The sequence below is a fragment of the Zeus faber genome, assembly GCF_960531495.2.
Source record: "Zeus faber genome assembly, chromosome: 2".
NCBI classification, from domain to species: domain Eukaryota; kingdom Metazoa; phylum Chordata; class Actinopteri; order Zeiformes; family Zeidae; genus Zeus; species Zeus faber.
In genome coordinates this window covers 11,583,302-11,601,642 of record NC_137189.1, presented here as the reverse complement: position 1 = coordinate 11,601,642, position 18,341 = coordinate 11,583,302, and the positions used below count along the sequence as shown (strand labels likewise).

Sequence of the window (18,341 nt, the reverse complement as noted above, 5' to 3'; positions counted from 1 at the left end):
CCAGATGGTCTCCATCCAGGAGTGGTAAAGGCGGCGGCTGTGATCGGTGCCGCCGGCGCGGGCACCATTCTCCTCTCTGTGGAAGTGGGTTTCGCTGCTTTGACTGCATCGGGGGGCCTGGCTCTAGGGGCGTCATGCGCAGCACCCGGACCTATGATGACACTCGGCGCCATGGGAGCCGGACTGGCCACAGGAGCGGCGATACAAGCTGCTGTATCATGGGGGGTGTCTGGACTGTTGGTGATTCTTGCCACCTTGTTGATCTTTGGCGTCCTGACCCTATCCTCCCAGAGTCACAGAGGAACCCTGGGAGAGTGTCAGTACATGGACGCTTCAGACGTTATGGTGATGCTGGCGGTTGGCTTTACCGGGAGCTTTGTTAGCATGGTCTTTGGTTTGACGGAGAGAGCGTTTATCGCAGAGTGGAAGGGAAAAGCCTTGTTGTGGTTGATAGGTCCCAGGGTGATGCTAACAATATTATACATATTTCTGATCTTGCTTCGAATTGTGACGTCCAAAATCCTGTGGAGTGTACTCGGATATTTGCCGTACTACTCCGCCGTTAATTTCCTGAGCTGGGTATTTCCTATGCACAATGTGCTGGCAGGGTTTTTGACAGGGGTTGGAGCTACGATCCAGCCCGATCCCAAATCAGAAGCAGAACTGGATGCACTGCTAGAGTCAGTGCTCTGGGTGGCAGTACTTTCGGCAGGGCTGATAGGAGCCGCTCTGGGAACGGTGGCTGTGGTTGGTTTGGGGCCAGAGGCAACCGGTAGGATTGCTTTGGGCACTGCTGTGACGTCATTCGTTGCCATGAGACTCATTCTCCCAGCATGTCCTGTGATAGGGGTGTGTGCTACTGTGGGAGGTTTGGTAGGGGGTGCTGTGGTAGCAGGGGTTACACTGGTCATGGCAAGCTCTTCCACATCATATACAGTGGCGTTTGTCTGGTGTAGCTTGGGGGCCCTTGTGGGATGCGGTGGCTTTGTTTCAATGGGGAAAATGAGCACATTTAGCGTTTTGATTATTGCAGGCGGAGCAACAATGTTACCCTCTTGGGAGGCTGCTGTTAGACTTCCATTTGATCATCTTATTTTGTCTGCCTTCCTGAAGACATCCGTGGAAGGTGCTATGCTGGGTGCGTTATGGCTCGGCCTGACTACATTAGGATCAGTACTGCTTGGAGGAGCAGCACTATGGACAGCTGCACTGGGGAAAGTGGGCACACTGGGGGTTCTGGGGGCAACGCTGGTTTCACTGGCTGTGACTGTCCATGAGAGATTGAAAGTCTTAGAGGAACCAAAGACATCAATGGAAATACTTGGCGGTATTGTGATCACATTTGCCATTCTGTCTGGAATAGATCTTACCTACTTTATGATGTAGGATCTCAGAATTCTGCGCAAGACACTGGATCTGTAAGATGAAGGGATTGAACGTGGCAATACAAGAATAACTCCTTCTTCAGTTTAGTTCTTGTTTAGTACAAGTTTGAACTGAAACAATTAGTGTTGCCTATCACTACCACTGAAATCAGGCACACACCTCTGTATTCACAGGGACCGCATGGAGAGTCTCAGGAAAAGCTTTTCTCCACATGCCATGAGGATTATAAACTGCGACGTGGTCGAGGACCCACATGACACTATTTCATTCACCTGTGCATACCTATCTAAAATACAGCCTTCATGTTCATATTTATGTGGACTATCACAATCTGCATCCTTGCATGTTGCACCTTATTGCACATTATCCCTGCACATTCTGTCACTGCACATCTGTTGATTACATTCCCTACTGAGTATTTATTTCCCAGTGGGACACTGCACATACATACTCTGTTGTATGCTTCTCCTTTCTTCCTACTTTGCTCTATTGCACAACCTTTGGACTTTCCCCACTTATCATTTCCCTGCACCATATTTTTATGACTGCATGTGGCAAATAAAATAATCTTGTAAGCTTGAATCTTGGGTTATTTAATCGTGTTCTGTTGTGGCAAATTATAAACCCCATATGACAAGAAACTGATTACATGTTATACTAAACCACCAATATTCAAGGTATATGTATTAAATAAACCGTTTAAAAATGTATGCTATAAACACAAATAAGAAGTAAAAAAAAATAGTAGTATTAGTATTTTATCGAAACAGGTGTGAGCAGAACACCAGCCTAAGACAGCCGATACAGAGAAACTAGTTAAGGTCCTGTCCGAACAGTTTAGCAAACATAAATAAATAGGTAAATCGCTGTTATAAATGAATTAAAAAATATATATTATTAACGCTGTCCAACCTTTTCTTATTTCTCCAGGCACAAGGCTAAAATAACAGGAATTTAGGGGAAATCAAATGTTTTGTAGTTGGTAGTACATCACATATCGTCTCAGTTTGTTCCCATTAATATGTATCAAATGGACGATGTTATAATTTTGGATTAAATTGTATGCATTTTTTTTGGTGTGTTAATGCCATTGAAAAATGTGTTGAAACACAGACCGTGAACTGAATCTCCCAATTGAGACACACCCCACACCCCACAACACCCAAACAGAATAGCAATATTACAGAAAGATCGCTTTAAAAAAAAAAAAAAGTGAATCAGTTGCATAGCCGTTAAAATAGTTTGTGGGCAGTAATATGTCGTTATAAATGAATAAAAATGAAGGTTTTTTTTCTTTATTTATATTTACGCAGAAAGAATTTGTCTATAAGCCATATAAAAGTATTTGATTAAAATATGGTAGACACGGCATGACTTACAGTAAAAAAAAAATGCAAAATTACTTCAATTTGTAATAATTGTACATATACATATGAATAAAAAAAATATTAATAAAATAGATGTTTTATTTAAACAAATGACATTTAAAAAAACAACGGGTGAATACAGTAAAACTACAAAGAAACGAATCGCACTAAGCTCCGCCTCGAACTTCCGGATTCATAGTCAGCTGACTGCAGCCCGCTGCGTCACGTGACACACTTCCTCAACCGCCTGAGACCTCGGTGGCTTGAGCAGCGGACGTTGTTCGGTCCACGGCGGCTTTCCTCCCGAACCCGCCTGCCCACGTTCCTCGGTGGGTGTTCCGCTGGATCCCAATTCAAAACAAAACAAAACAAAACAACCTCTTTCCAGTCCGGAGGAGCCGAGGGTATGTCAGTGTGATGCCCGTATGATGGTTTGCGAACGGCGCTACAAGGTGGCTCTGGCGTTGACGTCAACAAGTTGAAGGTTTTATGATGATACTTGATATTATTTTATTTTATTCCCCCCCTTGTTTTCTTATATATTTGTTATTTCTCTTCATTGTTACATATTTCCCGGGGTGTGGAGTTACGGGTTTATTGTTTCATTTTAAATAATTGAGGTTTATTCTACATTGCAAATTATTCTTTTTGTTGTTGTTGAATTTTAGGGTTACGCAAATATCTGGCCTGTTCTTATTTGAATTGCATTATTATGATTGCCTATTGTTTTGATGTGAGATGGATAGAGTTGGATAGCGTGTCTGTCTGTCTGTCCGTCCGTCCGTCCGTCCGTCAGTCATATTTTTCAACCATGTATTTATGCATCAATCTCATATCCAAATCACGTTAAACGCTTTTGATGCTTCTGTACATTCACTGTTCTTCGTGTGCGACTTAGTCAGGTGACAGTTTTGGACTGGGGTAAGTCACCTGGTAGGTTGGTGTTAGTGTGCTCATGTTGTTGCTCTGTGTCAACCACACCTTTCCTTTTTTCGTTCCTGGCACACTGAGTCAGGTGAGAGTCACCTGACTCAGTGTGCTCTGTCTTTGGTCACCTGTGGTGGATACCGTTGGTGCTTCATGGGTCCTGTGGTGCGTCTCGCAGCAATGCGTCTGGCCGTGGTGTGTTTTTTGGCTTTGGCCCTTGCTGCGTCCACACTGGCCCTGGACAATGGGCTGATGAGGACCCCCCCCATGGGATGGTTGGCGTGGGAGAGATTCCGCTGTGACATCGACTGTGAGAATGACCCCAAGAACTGCATCAGGCAAGGAAAAATAATATGCATTGTATTTTTCATCATGTACAAATAACATGAAAAGTACTCGTACTAGATTGTTTGTCCTTTAAAATATCCCTGTGGTTGATTTTGTTCCAAGGCTACAAGAGTTTGGTTATGTTCTTTTTCAATTTAATTTAATTTTCATGCTTTTTTTTTTTTTTGTTGTAATCCATACCACAACCAAACGGAAAGAAGCTGAAATCTGCTCACTGTTCTTCACCCAGTGAGAAGCTCTTCACCGACATGGCCGACAGGCTCTCGGAGGACGGGTGGAGGGAGCTAGGCTACATCTACGTCAACATAGATGACTGCTGGGCCTCAATGGACAGAGACAAACAGGGACGACTGCAGTCTGACCCTAAGAGGTACGGTATACACCTCTTATATATTATATATGCAAACACACACACGCCTTTTTTTTTAAGTCAATAAAACTGGATATAATATGACATTGGGAGAATAAACTTTTCAACTTTCCGATATTCAACTTCATCGTTTGAACTCTTCTGGCAGCCTACATGTTATTTTCTAAAGTAGAATGACAATATATCACTAAACATAAGATAGAATTTGATGATCGGTTTGCTGATAAGAAAGGTAGATACAAATCCACAAATCCTCATACTCTTGTACTCGTAATTTCATTACAAGTACAAGAGCCTCATTTATTTCATGCTCAGGTTCCCAGGAGGCATCGCCAAGCTGGCACGTTACATGCACGACCGGGGTCTGAAGCTGGGAATCTACGGTGACATGGGCACACACACGTGCGGGGGTTACCCTGGAACCACGCTGGACAACATCGCGCTAGACGCCCAGACCTTTGCTGACTGGGAGGTGGACATGCTCAAGTTTGATGGGTGTTATTCCAACGCCACGGAGCAGGAGCAGGGTAAGGAGGACGGGCCTTGAAGTAAAGCCATTTGATGAAGTTGGAATGGAGGACTTAATTAAAGGCAAAACATGGATTTAACTCTGTCTCATTGATAGGCTACCCTCGCATGTCCAAAGCCCTGAACGCTACTGGACGTCCGATTGGCTACTCCTGCAGTTGGCCCGCCTACCAGGGTGGTCTCCCACCCAAGGTAGTAGGAATATAAGCCTAACTTAATACATATTTGCCTCAGTATAAAGACTGATGAAACCGAATCAAATGTATTGATTTAATAACAAATACAGATCAATAAAAGTTGGTGTCTTTATACATAAACAAACTGTTATTTCTGGCTCTGTAATTAATTTTATTTTCAGGTGAATTACACGCAGATGGGAGAGATCTGCAACCTCTGGCGAAACTACGGCGACATCCAGGACTCATGGGACAGTGTTCTGAGCATCGCTGAGTGGTTCTTTGAAAACCAGGATGTTCTGGCACCCGCCGCTGGACCCGGAAGATGGAACGACCCAGATATGGTCTGTCCCAGTAGCCTGAAATCCTTTTTTTTTTTTTTTTTTTTTTTTTTTTTTCTCTCCTCTCTCTCTCTCCAGTACTGACGGCTATCGAATCTTGATTTGCAAAGAAAAACCCTTGAATTGAATTTGAATTGTAATAATTATAAATAATAACAAAAATATGACTATTTAAACAACACACCTAAACAGTTAAGAGCTTTAGAAACACTGGACTTAATATAATAATAATATTTAATAAGTTACTTACTACACTACTTTTAAGTAAATCACCAAAAATAACCGCAGAAAATTGTATGCTGTTTTTGCCAGACGGGAATGTTCGTAGTTAAAGGCAAATTACTACTTGCAGCTCCGATCAGAGCGATCTTTTCTCCAAACAAAGAAAATAAAAGATCTGGATGTATATGTATTTAACTTACTCCGTTTACTGCTGCTGCTCCGCTGTGGAGCAGATTGCAAGATTGCTCCTGAAAAAATCCCGCCCACGTTCTCATGGCTCTTTGGCAAATGCCCCGCGGCCGGCACGTTCCGCGAGCTGGTGGTTGTAAATCCTGGGTGGTTGGGTGGTTGTAAATCCTGGGTGGTTGGGTGGTTGTAAATCCTGAGGTCAGACCAGTTGTGAACCACTGGTACATTTGTCATCTAATTTTTCAAGCTGGTTGTCGGTGACTTTGGCCTGAGCATGGACCAGTCTCGTGCTCAGATGGCTCTGTGGGCAATCATGGCTGCTCCGCTTTTCATGTCCAACGACCTGCGCACCATCAGCAGCGGAGCCCGGAGAATCCTGCAGAACAAGATGGCCATCAACATCAACCAGGATCCCATGGGCATTCAGGGAAGACGGATCCTCAAGGTAACTCAATCAGACTTTCTCGTTGAGAGTCATCTGTTTACTCGTTATTGTTGTTTGGCTGCAAAATGCCCACCCATGATGTGTTCAGAAAGGATATGCTAAAAAAAAAAAAACATCTTCCAGGAGAAGAACGGTATCGACGTGTACTGGCGTCCCCTGTCGGGCAACGCCAGCGCCCTGGTGTTCTTCAGTCGACGTAATGACATGCCGTTCCGCTACCAGACCTCCCTCAAGAAGCTCAACTACACTGCCGGCAGCTACAAGGTCAGACAGGCCCTCCACCATTCTGTTTTTATTTTCAAAATGAACGGACAGGCCTTCATAGAGACCTTTCCATAAACTGTTCAATTTCCACACTACCACAGACATGGTTCCCAGATTCCACATATACAGTGGGGCAAAAAAGTATTTAGTCAGCCACCAATTGTGCAAGTTCTCCCACTTAAAAAGATGAGAGAGGCCTGTTATTTTCATCATAGCTACACTTACACTATGAGAGACAGAATGGGGGGAAAGAATCCAGGAAATCACATTGTAGGATTTTTAATGAATTCATTGGTAAATTCCTTGGTAAAATAAGTATTTGGTCACCTACAAACAAGCAAGATTTCTGGCTTTCACAGACCTGCGACGTTTTCTTTAAGAGGCTCCTCTGTCCTCCACTCCTTACCTGTATTAATGGCACCTGTTTGAACTCGTTATCAGTATAAAAGACACCTGTCCACAACCTCAAACAGTCACACTCCAAACTCCACTATGGCCAAGACCAAAGAGCTGTCAAAGGACACCAGAAACAAAATTGTAGACCTGCACCAGGCTGGGAAGACTGAATCTGCAATAGGTAAGCAGCTTGTTGTGAAGAAATCAACTGTGGGAGCAATTATTAGAAAATGGAAGACATACAAGACCACTGATAATCTCCCTCCATCTGGGGCTCCACGCAAGATCTCATCCCATGGGGTCAAAATGATCCCAAGAACGGTGAGCAAACATCCCAGAACCACACGGGGGGACCTAGTGAATGACCTGCAGAGAGCTGGGACCAAAGTAACAAAGGCTACCATCAGTAACACATTACGCCGCCAGGGACTCAAATCCTGCAGTGCCAGACGTGTCCCCCTGCTTAAGCCAGTACATGTCCAGGCCCGTCTGAAGTTTGCTAGAGAGCATTTGGATGAAGAGAAGAGGATTGGGAGAATGTCATATGGTCAATGAAACCAAAATAGAACTTTTTGGTAAAAGCTCAACTTGTCGTGTTTGGAGGAGAAAGAAAGCTGATTTGCATCCAAAGAACACCATACCTACTGTGAAGCATGGGGGTGGAAACATCATGCTTTGGGGCTGTTTTTCTGCAAAGGGACCAGGATGACTGATCCGTGTAAAGGAAAGAATGAATGGGGCCATGTATCGTGAGATTTTGAGTGAAAACCTCCTTCCATCAGCAAGGGCATTGAAGATGAAACGTGCCTGGGTCTTTCAGCATGACAATGATCCCAAACACACCGCCCAGGCAACGAAGGAGTGGCTTCGTAAGAAGCATTTCAAGGTGTGGCCTAGCCAGTCTCTAGATCTCAACCCCATAGAAAATCTTTGGAGGGAGTTGAAAGTCCGTGTTGCCCAGCGACAGCCCCAAAACATCACTGCTCTAGAGCAGATCTGCATGGAGGAATGGACCAAAATACCAGCAACAGTGTGTGAAAACCTTGTGAAGACTTACAGAAAACGTTTGACCTCTGTCATTGCAAACAAAGGGTAAATAACAAAGTATTGAGATGAACTTTTGTTATTGACCAATTACTTATTTTCCACCATAATTTGCAAATAAATTCTTTAAAAATCTGAAAATGTGATTTTCTAGATTTTTTTTTTCTCATTTTGTCATGTCATTTGTCATAGTTGAGGTATACCTATGATGAAAATAACAGGCCTCTCTCATCTTTTTAAGTGGGAGAACTTGCACAATTGGTGGCTGACTAAATACTTTTTTGTCCCACTGTAAATATTATCAGAGTCCCATTTATGAATGAGCCTATGACACCACCTTCATTCCATGATTAATACATAAAATACAAGGCAGAATAAACCACTACAAAAATATCTGCAATTTTTTTTTTCCCTAAACCAATAAATTGAGAAGCCAATTGATCTTCATGTGAGTGGCAGCTTTTATATTCAGACTTTCGGCATCAAACTTTCTATCTCTCTGTCTTCCTATCAGATCTACGATGTCTTCACCGAGAAGACCACGGCACTGAAGGACTCCACCGACTTTGTGGTGTCCGTCAACCCGACGGGCGTGGTCATGTGGTACGTCACGGCTCCCACCAAACTCCACCTCCGCCAGTTTTCCGCCGGCGGTAAACTTTGGGCATCTGATTACGATCACCGTGACAACGCCGTCCCACCCAGCTTCCTTTAACTTGCTCATGATGAGAAGCAGCACTTCAAAGTGACATCAATACACCTGCTCCTGAAGTAAACATGGAAAAGACTGAAAATGATGAGTGTTTAGCTCAGTAACGAAAACACCGGAATTGTATATTGGTTGTTTTTTTTGTTGATTAAGAGTTTCAGAAAATTGAATTAAATGTTGAATGACCAGCAGCGTAATCTTACATGTATGCCACATTTTATCCAAAGTAATGATGAGGCACCTCGAGCTCAGGGACAGTCTTTTCTGGCTTGATGTAGTATGTCCCTAATCTGCAGGACCCCTCTTTGTCTTTGCACTTTATATCTACTGTAGAGGGGGAAAAACTAGGGGATTTAGGATCCGGTTTTCCTCTCGACTGTACAGAAGGACTGTGGTCACTGGAATGTACCATCCATGGAACGCCAGGTTTGTCCTAGAAGGAGGGACTCAACAGCTGAGATGTGACCAAAACGAAACAGCTGTGGCCGTTCTTGCAGTTTTTAAATGATGTTTCCATGTTTGATTCTTTTTATTTTATTTTCTTTTGACCTTTTGTCCAGGTCTGTTTTTTCCCCCCTCTTTTTGCTAATTAGGAAATACAATTTCAAAGGAATGAAGAGTTGATGATGGCTTGTGAATACTGATTATATCGTTCATCTTCACAGAATTAAAGATGAAGCTTTTTTAAATTTCCAGGATGTAGTAGTAGCAGTATTTCTATGAGAGACCGAGTAAAAATCTGGTAAAAGTATTATGTATCAAAAACTGTTTTGTATCTAAATATATTATGATACATTTCCCGAATTTATCAATAATAACTACAAAATACTCCCAAAAAATTAATGAAATGCAGTATTTTTATATTTTGAAAATAGAATACAACCAAATTACCTGGGGCACATTGGATAATTGCTTCAGTATATTTGATCTATTCTTTCACTAGCACCTTTTTCTAAAATATGTCATAACAAATGAGCATTTAATACTTCTGATTGAACACCTTTCTCCAGGGAGCTACAACATGGGCCCTGATTAATACAAATAAACCATATAATAATGATAACCTTAACAATGATCATAAACCTTATAAGCTTCATCTAGTTCATGTCTCACCGTGGAGACCTTGACCCACAAACCTTGCATCAAAATCCAAACAACACTGAACGATCCTGTTGAAGCTGCCTTTCGATATATAGAAATATTAAGCCTGTGCAAACGTATATAAAACATCCAGACAGAAAACACACACACACACACACAGGAAACAGTCCATACTGAAATGATTACGCTGTGTAAACAGGTTTTTGTATTTGCACTTCACTGAACTCATGTCTTAATCTGCGAGAAATGTAATTGTACTTTCTTGTGGTGCCATAGTCCATATGCCAAATGTGATTTACTGCACTCATATATTGATATTTCTTGCATAAGCATCCATACACGGCCATACAGTGAGTGAAAAGGTGTTTGAACCGACAGTGGAAATAATGACTGCACGCACATGTCCATATTCTGCCACTAGAGGCCAGTAAAGCACTATAAACCACAGGATGTTCGACGGCAGCACAGATCCCTCCAGGCCCTTTGGTTTTATTCCAAATTCTAAACTCCGGTGCACCTGCTGAACAACTATGTTCTATTTTGCAGCTTCTTTTCATCTCTCTCTCTCTCTCTCTCTCTCTCTCTCTCTCTCTCTTCACACACCCAAACAGCAATGCGTCCATTCATTGCTTCACCCATCACCTGTCTTTCCATTGTCCTCCCTCTCTATACCCCCTATTCCCCCCTTCACCTCTTTCTTCCCTCCTTCCCTGCCCTTCTTATTTTTCTGCTGCGTTTCAGTGGACCATCTTGTCTCTCTCTGACCTTGGCTGCAAAGTAGAGCAGTGTTTGCGCACAGTTTGAAGGTTCTGCAGATAGCCAGGCTGGTCACATGAGCGAGGCCAGAAGAGTGAGTGTGTGTGTGTGTGTGTGTGTGTGTGTCACATGAGAAATCACAGTCAATGTGCATTTAAAGCTCAGTCCACACACACACACACACACACGCAGACACACCGGTACCTCTCACGGCTCCATGAATCAAAGCACTTGCTGTTGCTATGTGTGAGTTTGTGATGACTGTTGTGAGACTCAGACACAATACTTACTGCTGTCTCTGTGGGCTGCACACAACCTCACAAAGACACACACACACACACACACACACACACACACACACACACACATACACTATCCATTTTAGGTAATCTCAGGCCAGATACAGCATATGTGTGTGTGATAAAGAAGATCTTTGCCTTCTCTCCATTTCCTTTCACTCATCTCAGATGTCTGCCAGTTGGCTGAATTCGACACATCCCTCATTGTCAAGGTCCCAGGCGTTTGGGAACGTGAGGGGGAGAGAGAGAGAGAAGAGAGAGAGGGAGAGATATTGAGTGAGTGCCAGGATGGATTGAGGAACAGGGCAAAAGAGGGATTTCCAAAGTCTATTAAGAAGGAGTGCACAGAGGAGGAGGGAGAGTGTAAGGGAGGGAGGGCGGGCCGGAGGGTGGGTGGTGAGGATACGAGCGAGTGCGTTCCTGCCGATGCTCACGTAGGCCCACAGCTGCAGAGGAGCGCTTGCCATCCTTGTCCTTGTGGGGGCCCCCATACCGCCACTACCGCAACCCAATTTGTCACCCCCACCCCAACCCATGCCACCCAACACACATTCACACACACAGTCGTCACAATTCTGGTCACACTGTCTGCCTTGCGCCTCTCACTGAAATGAGGGGAGGTCGACCACATGCTGCTGTACTGGTGTGTGTGTGTGTGTGTGGGGGGGGGGTGTTCGGATATTGGCCAAGATATGTCGGGTGGTCTATTAAAAAAAGGCCACGCTCGAGCTTGGAAAAACCTCCAAAGAGCTTTCGGAAAATACCTGGCAAAAGATTTCCACTTTTCCTGCTGTTTTAATGTGTGTAGGCTCATGATGTCAGTGGGAGCGCTGAAACCTCAGAAGAGTCGATTGCAACCTTCTCCGCTCCCATTGGTGACATCATTATTCTCAGCCCTCTGTTACCTATCATTATTCGATTGGTCTAAATTGTAGAATAAAAGGACCTAAAATAGACTGTAAGGCAGATAATTGTTGAATTCTATCCCGTATAAAAGTGGGTTTTCAGTAGGGGATGGGATGTTCTAACCTCAGGTAGGTTATTCCCAAGCCTGCAGACCCTAGTGGCAAAGGCACAGTAACATTGGGTCCCTAGAGCGTGGACTAAGAAACACACAACGAGGCTTCGTCTCCGAACCCAAGGCTGTGAACCGGGTCCAAAGGAGCTAGATGATCAATTAAAAGCTGAGTCTGTGTGCTGTATTCCTCTGTCCAGTACGGTCTTGTTTTACTCTGCGATATAGCCTTCCACGCAGACGACGTCCTGCCGGTTGTGTAGAGACTCATATCATGTAATTTCAACTGGGATGAGAACGTGTGAATACGTCTGAAATCTGCATGACACAGTATGGCCACGGAGTAATTTAGGAGTAAAGTGTGTGTGTGTATGTTTATTATTGGACAGATATGTACTGTATATTATATTGCCTATAATAGCGAAGGTCCATAGGTTAACATAAGTGCTTTATCTATGTGATATACTGTACATACAGATGTTTTAGAGCTGTTCTTCTCTTCAGTCCCTCCTGTCTCTCTTCACAGCAGTTTCAATTGCTCTCTAATAACATTCACATTTGACCGCGCAGTGGAATTTCAAACTCTGTGGTCAAATTCCACTGCCAGTGATTACAGTATTTCTGAATGACTATCTGATTTTCAACCACCAGTGGCTGCTAGTGACTCAGTGAAACCGCCCGCCCGCCCAACCCGGTCTGGTCTGGTCTGGCCCGGCCCGGTGACTGTTTCCACGACGCTTCGTTGCCAGGGCTGTCTACGAGGCAAGCTGCACGTTGCCGAGGCTCTGGGTTCGCATGGCAACGAGCCAGGCTGTCAGCTGCCTTCCTACTGGAAGGCCTGTGACGTTCAGTCAGAGAGGGCAGCCAAAGCTGCACACACACACACACACACACACACACACACACACACACACACACACACACACACACACACACACACACACACACACACACACACACACACACACACACACACACACACACACACACAGTCTCCCCTTACACAGAATGTTACATTCTCTCTCTCTCTCTCTCTCTCTCTCTCTCTCTCTCTCTCTCTCTTTCTCTCTCTCTTGCTCTCTCGCTCTCTTTCTTTCTCTCTCTCACTCTCTCTCTCGCTCTTGCTCTCTCTCTCTCTCTCTCTCTCTCTCTATCTCTCTCTCTTTCATGCTGCCTCTTGTCCGCTCTCTTCTCTGTATCCTCCCTGTCTCTGCCTGACACACTGATTAAGGAACACAGAATAACTGAACTATGTTCCCTCTCATTTCTCTCAAGTTTTCTGCTTTCCTTCCAGTTTCTTTCTCTCTCTCTCTCTCTCTCTCTCTCTCTCTCTTTGAACATGACTTACACACAGACAAATCCACTTTTGAGTCTCCTGTTACAATGCTGTAATGAATGTGTAGTTCTTGGTGCCTGGATGTGTGGTGTGTGTGTGTGTGGTTCATCTGATCTTTCTGACTGTACAACACTGGAGACAAGAGTTGGGATGGATCCTGAGTCCTCCTTGGACAAACATACAAAAGCTGTGCTGGTTGAGGCAGAGTGCAGCCAACACAGCAGTGAGATTTGGTCCTGAATCAATTCCATGGAGAAAAGGACTGGAAAAAAACTGAAAGAAGCAGGAGGGGTTGAAAAGTAAGTGTGTGTGTGTGTGTGTGTGTGTTGAAAAATGTATACCGGTGCAGATACCGATAACTTGAGCTTGATATTGTTCCACTACAATAAGGTTCCATATTGCCTCAAAAATTCTAAAAAGGCTCTCTTTCTTATACATATATATATATATATATATAAATATAAAAAAACCCTCTATCAAATACAATGCCACAGAAGTTTCATATACTCAATAGTGTCATTCCAATTCAGCCAATACCATAAAAGTAGTGAATTCCCCTAAAATTATATTTACCTATCCCTACCTCATAACAAAACAATCTGTTATATCACATGATTATATGAGCCCCATTTTTATAATGCATCTACTGTATTTTTGGAAAAGCGCAATAATGGCCGGTAGCGTCATTCGGCCAAAAATTAGTTTCACAAGGTTTGTTTTCGTAAAAGGTTTGAGTAAGTCAAAACTCATGCTCAGCACATACACCACACAGTAGGCCTAGGGTTTGCTAGACGGGCAGGGTTCGAGCTATGTGGCTGGGGACGTTGCAGGTGGCTGCGATCTTGCCCGTCACTCTCCTGCCCCGATGCTTCTCGTCCGTCCTGAAAATGTATGACCACTCATATTAGCTTAGAACACATACACTCGCACACAAATCTTACTCTGAACAACACTCCACCAGACCAGGGTCTGCGGGGCAGGAGGGGTGCAAGTGATTTGGGTTCAACTTGCTTGGAGGATTTGTATCGCCACGCCCTGCAATTGAATTGCAATTGCCAACCTCGCACATTGAGCACTGGGGTTTTATGGGGTGGCGGGGCGCTGGTGGGTTGGTGTGCCGGCTGGGTTCAAATCCTGGCGGCTTGCGCCTGGTGGTTTCTGGCATGCCGTAAACTGGCGGGGCTGCGGAGAGCGCCGCCGGGTGCCGGGGCCCCTGGGGGCCCTCTTGCTGTTGTGGGTGTGGGTTGGGGTGTGGGGAGTGTAAAAATCCTATGTCTGCTCGTAACCCCATATCTATTTTACTGACAAACAGGAACATTATGTACTGCTAGCCTCTTGTCGGGGAGGTCACAATTAAAAATGCCAGATGTTAAACTTGTTGAAACTGATGAAACAATTGCAACTGCCTTTGTGACCTATGTATATGACTACACCCTCAGCAATTGCCTTTGTGACACCCTTGCCTTTGTGTATGACCACGTACCCAACCACAGCCGCACTGGGGAAACAGACGCACGCCACCACAAGGATGACCTGGCCGAACCACTTGGCCCTGGACATGCTCCTGGCCGAGAAGGTCGATGTTTGCCACATTTTCGGAGACTCCTGCTGCACCATGATCCCCAACCACCAGTCCCTGGATGGGGAGCTCACCAAGGCCCTCAACAACATGAAAGCCCTGGCCATCGAGATGAAGGACAATGCAGGACATGGGCAGTTTGAATGGACCGAGTGGTTGGAGAATCTGTTCGTTAGTTACAGAGTGATGTAAGCCAGATACACTATGATATTTGTAGCCATTCTCACAGTTTTCGGGTTAATGTTTTGTTGTATAATTCCCGTGTTACGTAACCTCATTAGCTGGACCCTGGAGAATCGAATCGTCCACCAAGGCCAATTCACTGCCATACCACTCGAATGGGTCCCCCCCTATGCCCATTAACTACATCGGACGACAATGGGCCCATGCCGGAAGGTGGAGTGCCAGCTGTGTGAACATTATTTTTAATGATATGTGTTGACTAACAGTGTGAACATTATTTTTCATTGCTATATGTTGATTGAAAGATAAAGACAAGGGGCAGAATGTAGTGGGAAATGCTGAACTAATCCTATGTCTTCTCATAACCCCATATCCGTTTTACTGACAAACAGGAACATTATGTACTGCGAGCCTCTTGTTGGGCAGGTCACAATTAAAGCTGTTAAGCCCAGATGTTAAACTTGTTAAAACTGCTGAAACAATTGCAACTGCCTTTGTGACCTATGTATATGACTACACCCTCAGCAACTGCCTTTGTGACACTCTCACAGTAACCGTCCATGTGACCTACATGATATAAGCCCCCGAGATGGCTGGATCGGGGGAGATGCTTTTTGCTTTTACTCTGGGACATGTAAAGTGCTTCTCGCTGATCGCAATCTTCTATACAATAAACTTAGACTAAGTTACAGTTGTTGTATTTTCTGTTTAACCTGAACTATCTCACCCCCCGCACCGACCACCACCTGAGTGACTGGAATTTCCACGATGTCGGGGTGGATGTCGGCCTTTGCTCCCACTGCGTGCCTTCTCCGCGGTGGATGCCTCGGGTACCGGGGGTGGTGGTAGGGCCCATATATCTGGTGGCCTGCTGACGTCGGTGGGGGACGACATCCAGGTGCCCTGCGTGAGCATGCTCTGCTACGTGGATGGGCGCTCAGGGCTTGCAGCTGGATGGGGCGTCTGGTCGGCTGCGGAGGGGCGGGCCTAGCCCGTTTGCGGGTGGGCGTGGGGCCCCCACTGGCTCGCTTGCACGGTGGGCGGTTCATGCAGGGCCTGGTGCCCGCAACCCAGGTTCTGCACATGTGGGTGGGTTGTATGTGTGCACCTCAGGGGTGCAGAGTCTCCTCGCGCTCTCTGGGACTGGTTTATGCTCCTCAGGTGCCAGGCATGGGGGTTGCTCCGTGGGGTTCCGGCTTCTCCGAGGGCTGGGGGGGTCTCCTGTGGCTTCCGGGCGGGTTGCTTTGGGCTTTCCTGCCGCCGTGGGGTGTCTGTACACTTGTGGGACTCAGAGGTGGCTTCGGGGCCCTTTCCACTGCTTGGAGACGCAACAATATAATACCATCCTTATACACCAGAAGCATGGGTTAAGTACTGTAAACTCCTCTACACCCTCCTGGTTACATCCCTCTTCTTTCCTCCCTCATTTACTGACATAACTATGACAGGAAGAGGCCAAATGCTGTTCCAGTTTTCCTGGATTTAATTAACTCGATACATGTTGTCGTCTGATGTTTATGTTTTTCTGTGTACATTGTTTGTTTCTATGTTTGTTTTTTCCTTGTACATGCTATATTTATTTATATTATGTTAATTGTATGTTAAATGTTTATTTGTGTCACCCGTGGTGATTCCCCCCTCTTGGAGTAGTGATTAGTTGTTTATAGACCCAAACATGGTAAAATAGTTCTCCAAAAAGGGGGATTGGTGGTGGTTCTTTCCAAATAAAAACTGTGCTCTTGTAATCCTACAGGTCATCCACAGGACAGAGTTATTGCAGCAGTTCTTGATGATTAAAGAATTAATAAAGAGTTGCATTGCAGGTTAAGAACTTGAACTCCACATGCAGACTAACTCTGTCCTAGACGCAATAGCATAAATACTCCGTGTTGTATGCCCAGCATGCTGACAGCACAGGTTGAATTTTTTTTTTTTTTTAAAGGTCAGAGTAATATAAATTGATATTTGGCAAGTCAACAATGCTGACTGTAAACTTTAAACCAGGACTCGGAATTATGTCAATGGCTCTTCACCGGGTTTCGTCTGTTTCTGCATCAATCTGTTAAATCCACTCATGTATCTTGGTCTTCTCCCTTAACTAAAATATTCATTGATACCCCATACCCCCATTGATATTCCCATAGCAGCCATTGTTTGGGTTGCTGTGATTCTACAGAATTAAACATTATGCGGCAGTTTTGTAGACAGGGTTTCATCTAGATCAGGACTAAAATAATCCTACTTACATTTTTCCAGAATTTAAAAATGACTTTCTGAGACGTTGCTCTAGTTAAGATTATTTTTTTAGACACTAGGAAGTTCGAGACTAAGATAATGAAGGACTAGTCAGCTCCTTCTGTCTGGTCTTAGTCCAGATAATCCATCTTCTCTGTTATCAAGGTTGTCCTGGAGGCCACACCCAATAATCCAAAGATAAACCTGCCTCTGGCCAGGTTTAATTTAAGCCTTCACTTAGACCTAGATTAGCTCTAATCTTCCTTCTGGGAATCAGATTTTTTTAAACCTAGACTTGGGCAAGTCAGAGACTATTTTAAACCATGACTTAGAAAGGCAATTTCAATTAAGAGTGTGATTTAGTGAAATATTGGGCCTCATCTGTGTCCACCAAACCGCCCCTATATGTTGAAATGCTCCCAATGATGCTGCTGCTTTTCTAATACATCTTAATATTGGACACATTCTTAAAACCTGGTGGTTTGACTTGGAAAATTGAGGGTTTGGTTCATGCTTCTGCCAAATGAGGAAAGAAGAGGCTCTTGGTTGAAAAAAAAAAAAAAGTTGGCCTTGACACTAAAATATGTCAAAAAATACAACATAGAAAGTCATTGATTCATAAGGTTGACACAGCCACACAAATTATATAATATGAACTGAACTACTGTGTTTAATATTTGACCGAAATGGAACGACGGAAAACATGAGAAAGGAGCGGCAGGTGAGGGGAGGGGGGGGGGGAGGGAGCGATAGAGGGAGAGAGAGAGAGAGAGAGAGAGCACGCGTAAACATTTAATTGCTATGCAAGGGCTTTAGACCAAGGGGATATCTGCTCTTTATCTCACATTAGTGTTGACTTTTTCATTTCCTACCTTCTTCCTATCTCTTCCGTCCCCCTGCACTTGGAAAAGTAGAAATGATCTGATGCATCATAAAATAAACCTTAAAGGAACGTGCGTACACACACACACACACACAAACACACACACACACACGTAAAACATGTATTTACCTAGTACACAATGTATTCCTGTATTTACTTTCGCACCAATTAACCTTTATGTCACACTTTTATTCCACATTATTTTCGTCCTTGCTGACCCACTTCAAGCCCAGTGACCGTGT

General features: G+C 44.3%; 1 protein-coding gene across 3 annotated transcripts; it reads left to right on the top strand.

Moving 5' to 3' along the window:
- The first annotated feature begins 3,011 nt into the window (after positions 1–3,011).
- On the top strand, positions 3,012–9,233 carry LOC307245849 (alpha-N-acetylgalactosaminidase-like). 3 transcript variants are annotated; one of them, XM_080021553.1, is made up of 9 exons: positions 3,012–3,082; positions 3,859–4,018; positions 4,258–4,398; positions 4,714–4,925; positions 5,024–5,118; positions 5,285–5,446; positions 6,102–6,299; positions 6,423–6,563; positions 8,518–9,233. In XM_080021553.1, exons 2-9 carry the CDS (start codon positions 3,861–3,863, stop codon positions 8,716–8,718), a joined length of 1,308 nt encoding a protein of 435 aa, XP_079877679.1. In that variant the 5' UTR covers positions 3,012–3,082; positions 3,859–3,860; the 3' UTR covers positions 8,719–9,233. The 3 variants fall into 3 exon arrangements, with proteins under 3 accessions (XP_079877679.1, XP_079877678.1, XP_079877677.1); XM_080021552.1 differs by having other exon boundaries at positions 3,013–3,157; XM_080021551.1 differs by having other exon boundaries at positions 3,013–3,237.
- Positions 9,234–18,341: the final 9,108 nt, after the last annotated feature.

Excerpts from the sequence above, each read along its gene's own strand:
- LOC307245849 (XM_080021553.1), top strand. The coding sequence starts at position 3,861 with ATGCGTCTGGCCGTGGTGTGTTTTTTGGCTTTGGCCCTTGCTGCGTCC. Across the intron at positions 4,019-4,257 it reads GACCCCAAGAACTGCATCAG|TGAGAAGCTCTTCACCGACA; the intron begins GCAAGGAAAAAT and ends TTCTTCACCCAG. Across the intron at positions 4,399-4,713 it reads CTGCAGTCTGACCCTAAGAG|GTTCCCAGGAGGCATCGCCA; the intron begins GTACGGTATACA and ends TTTCATGCTCAG.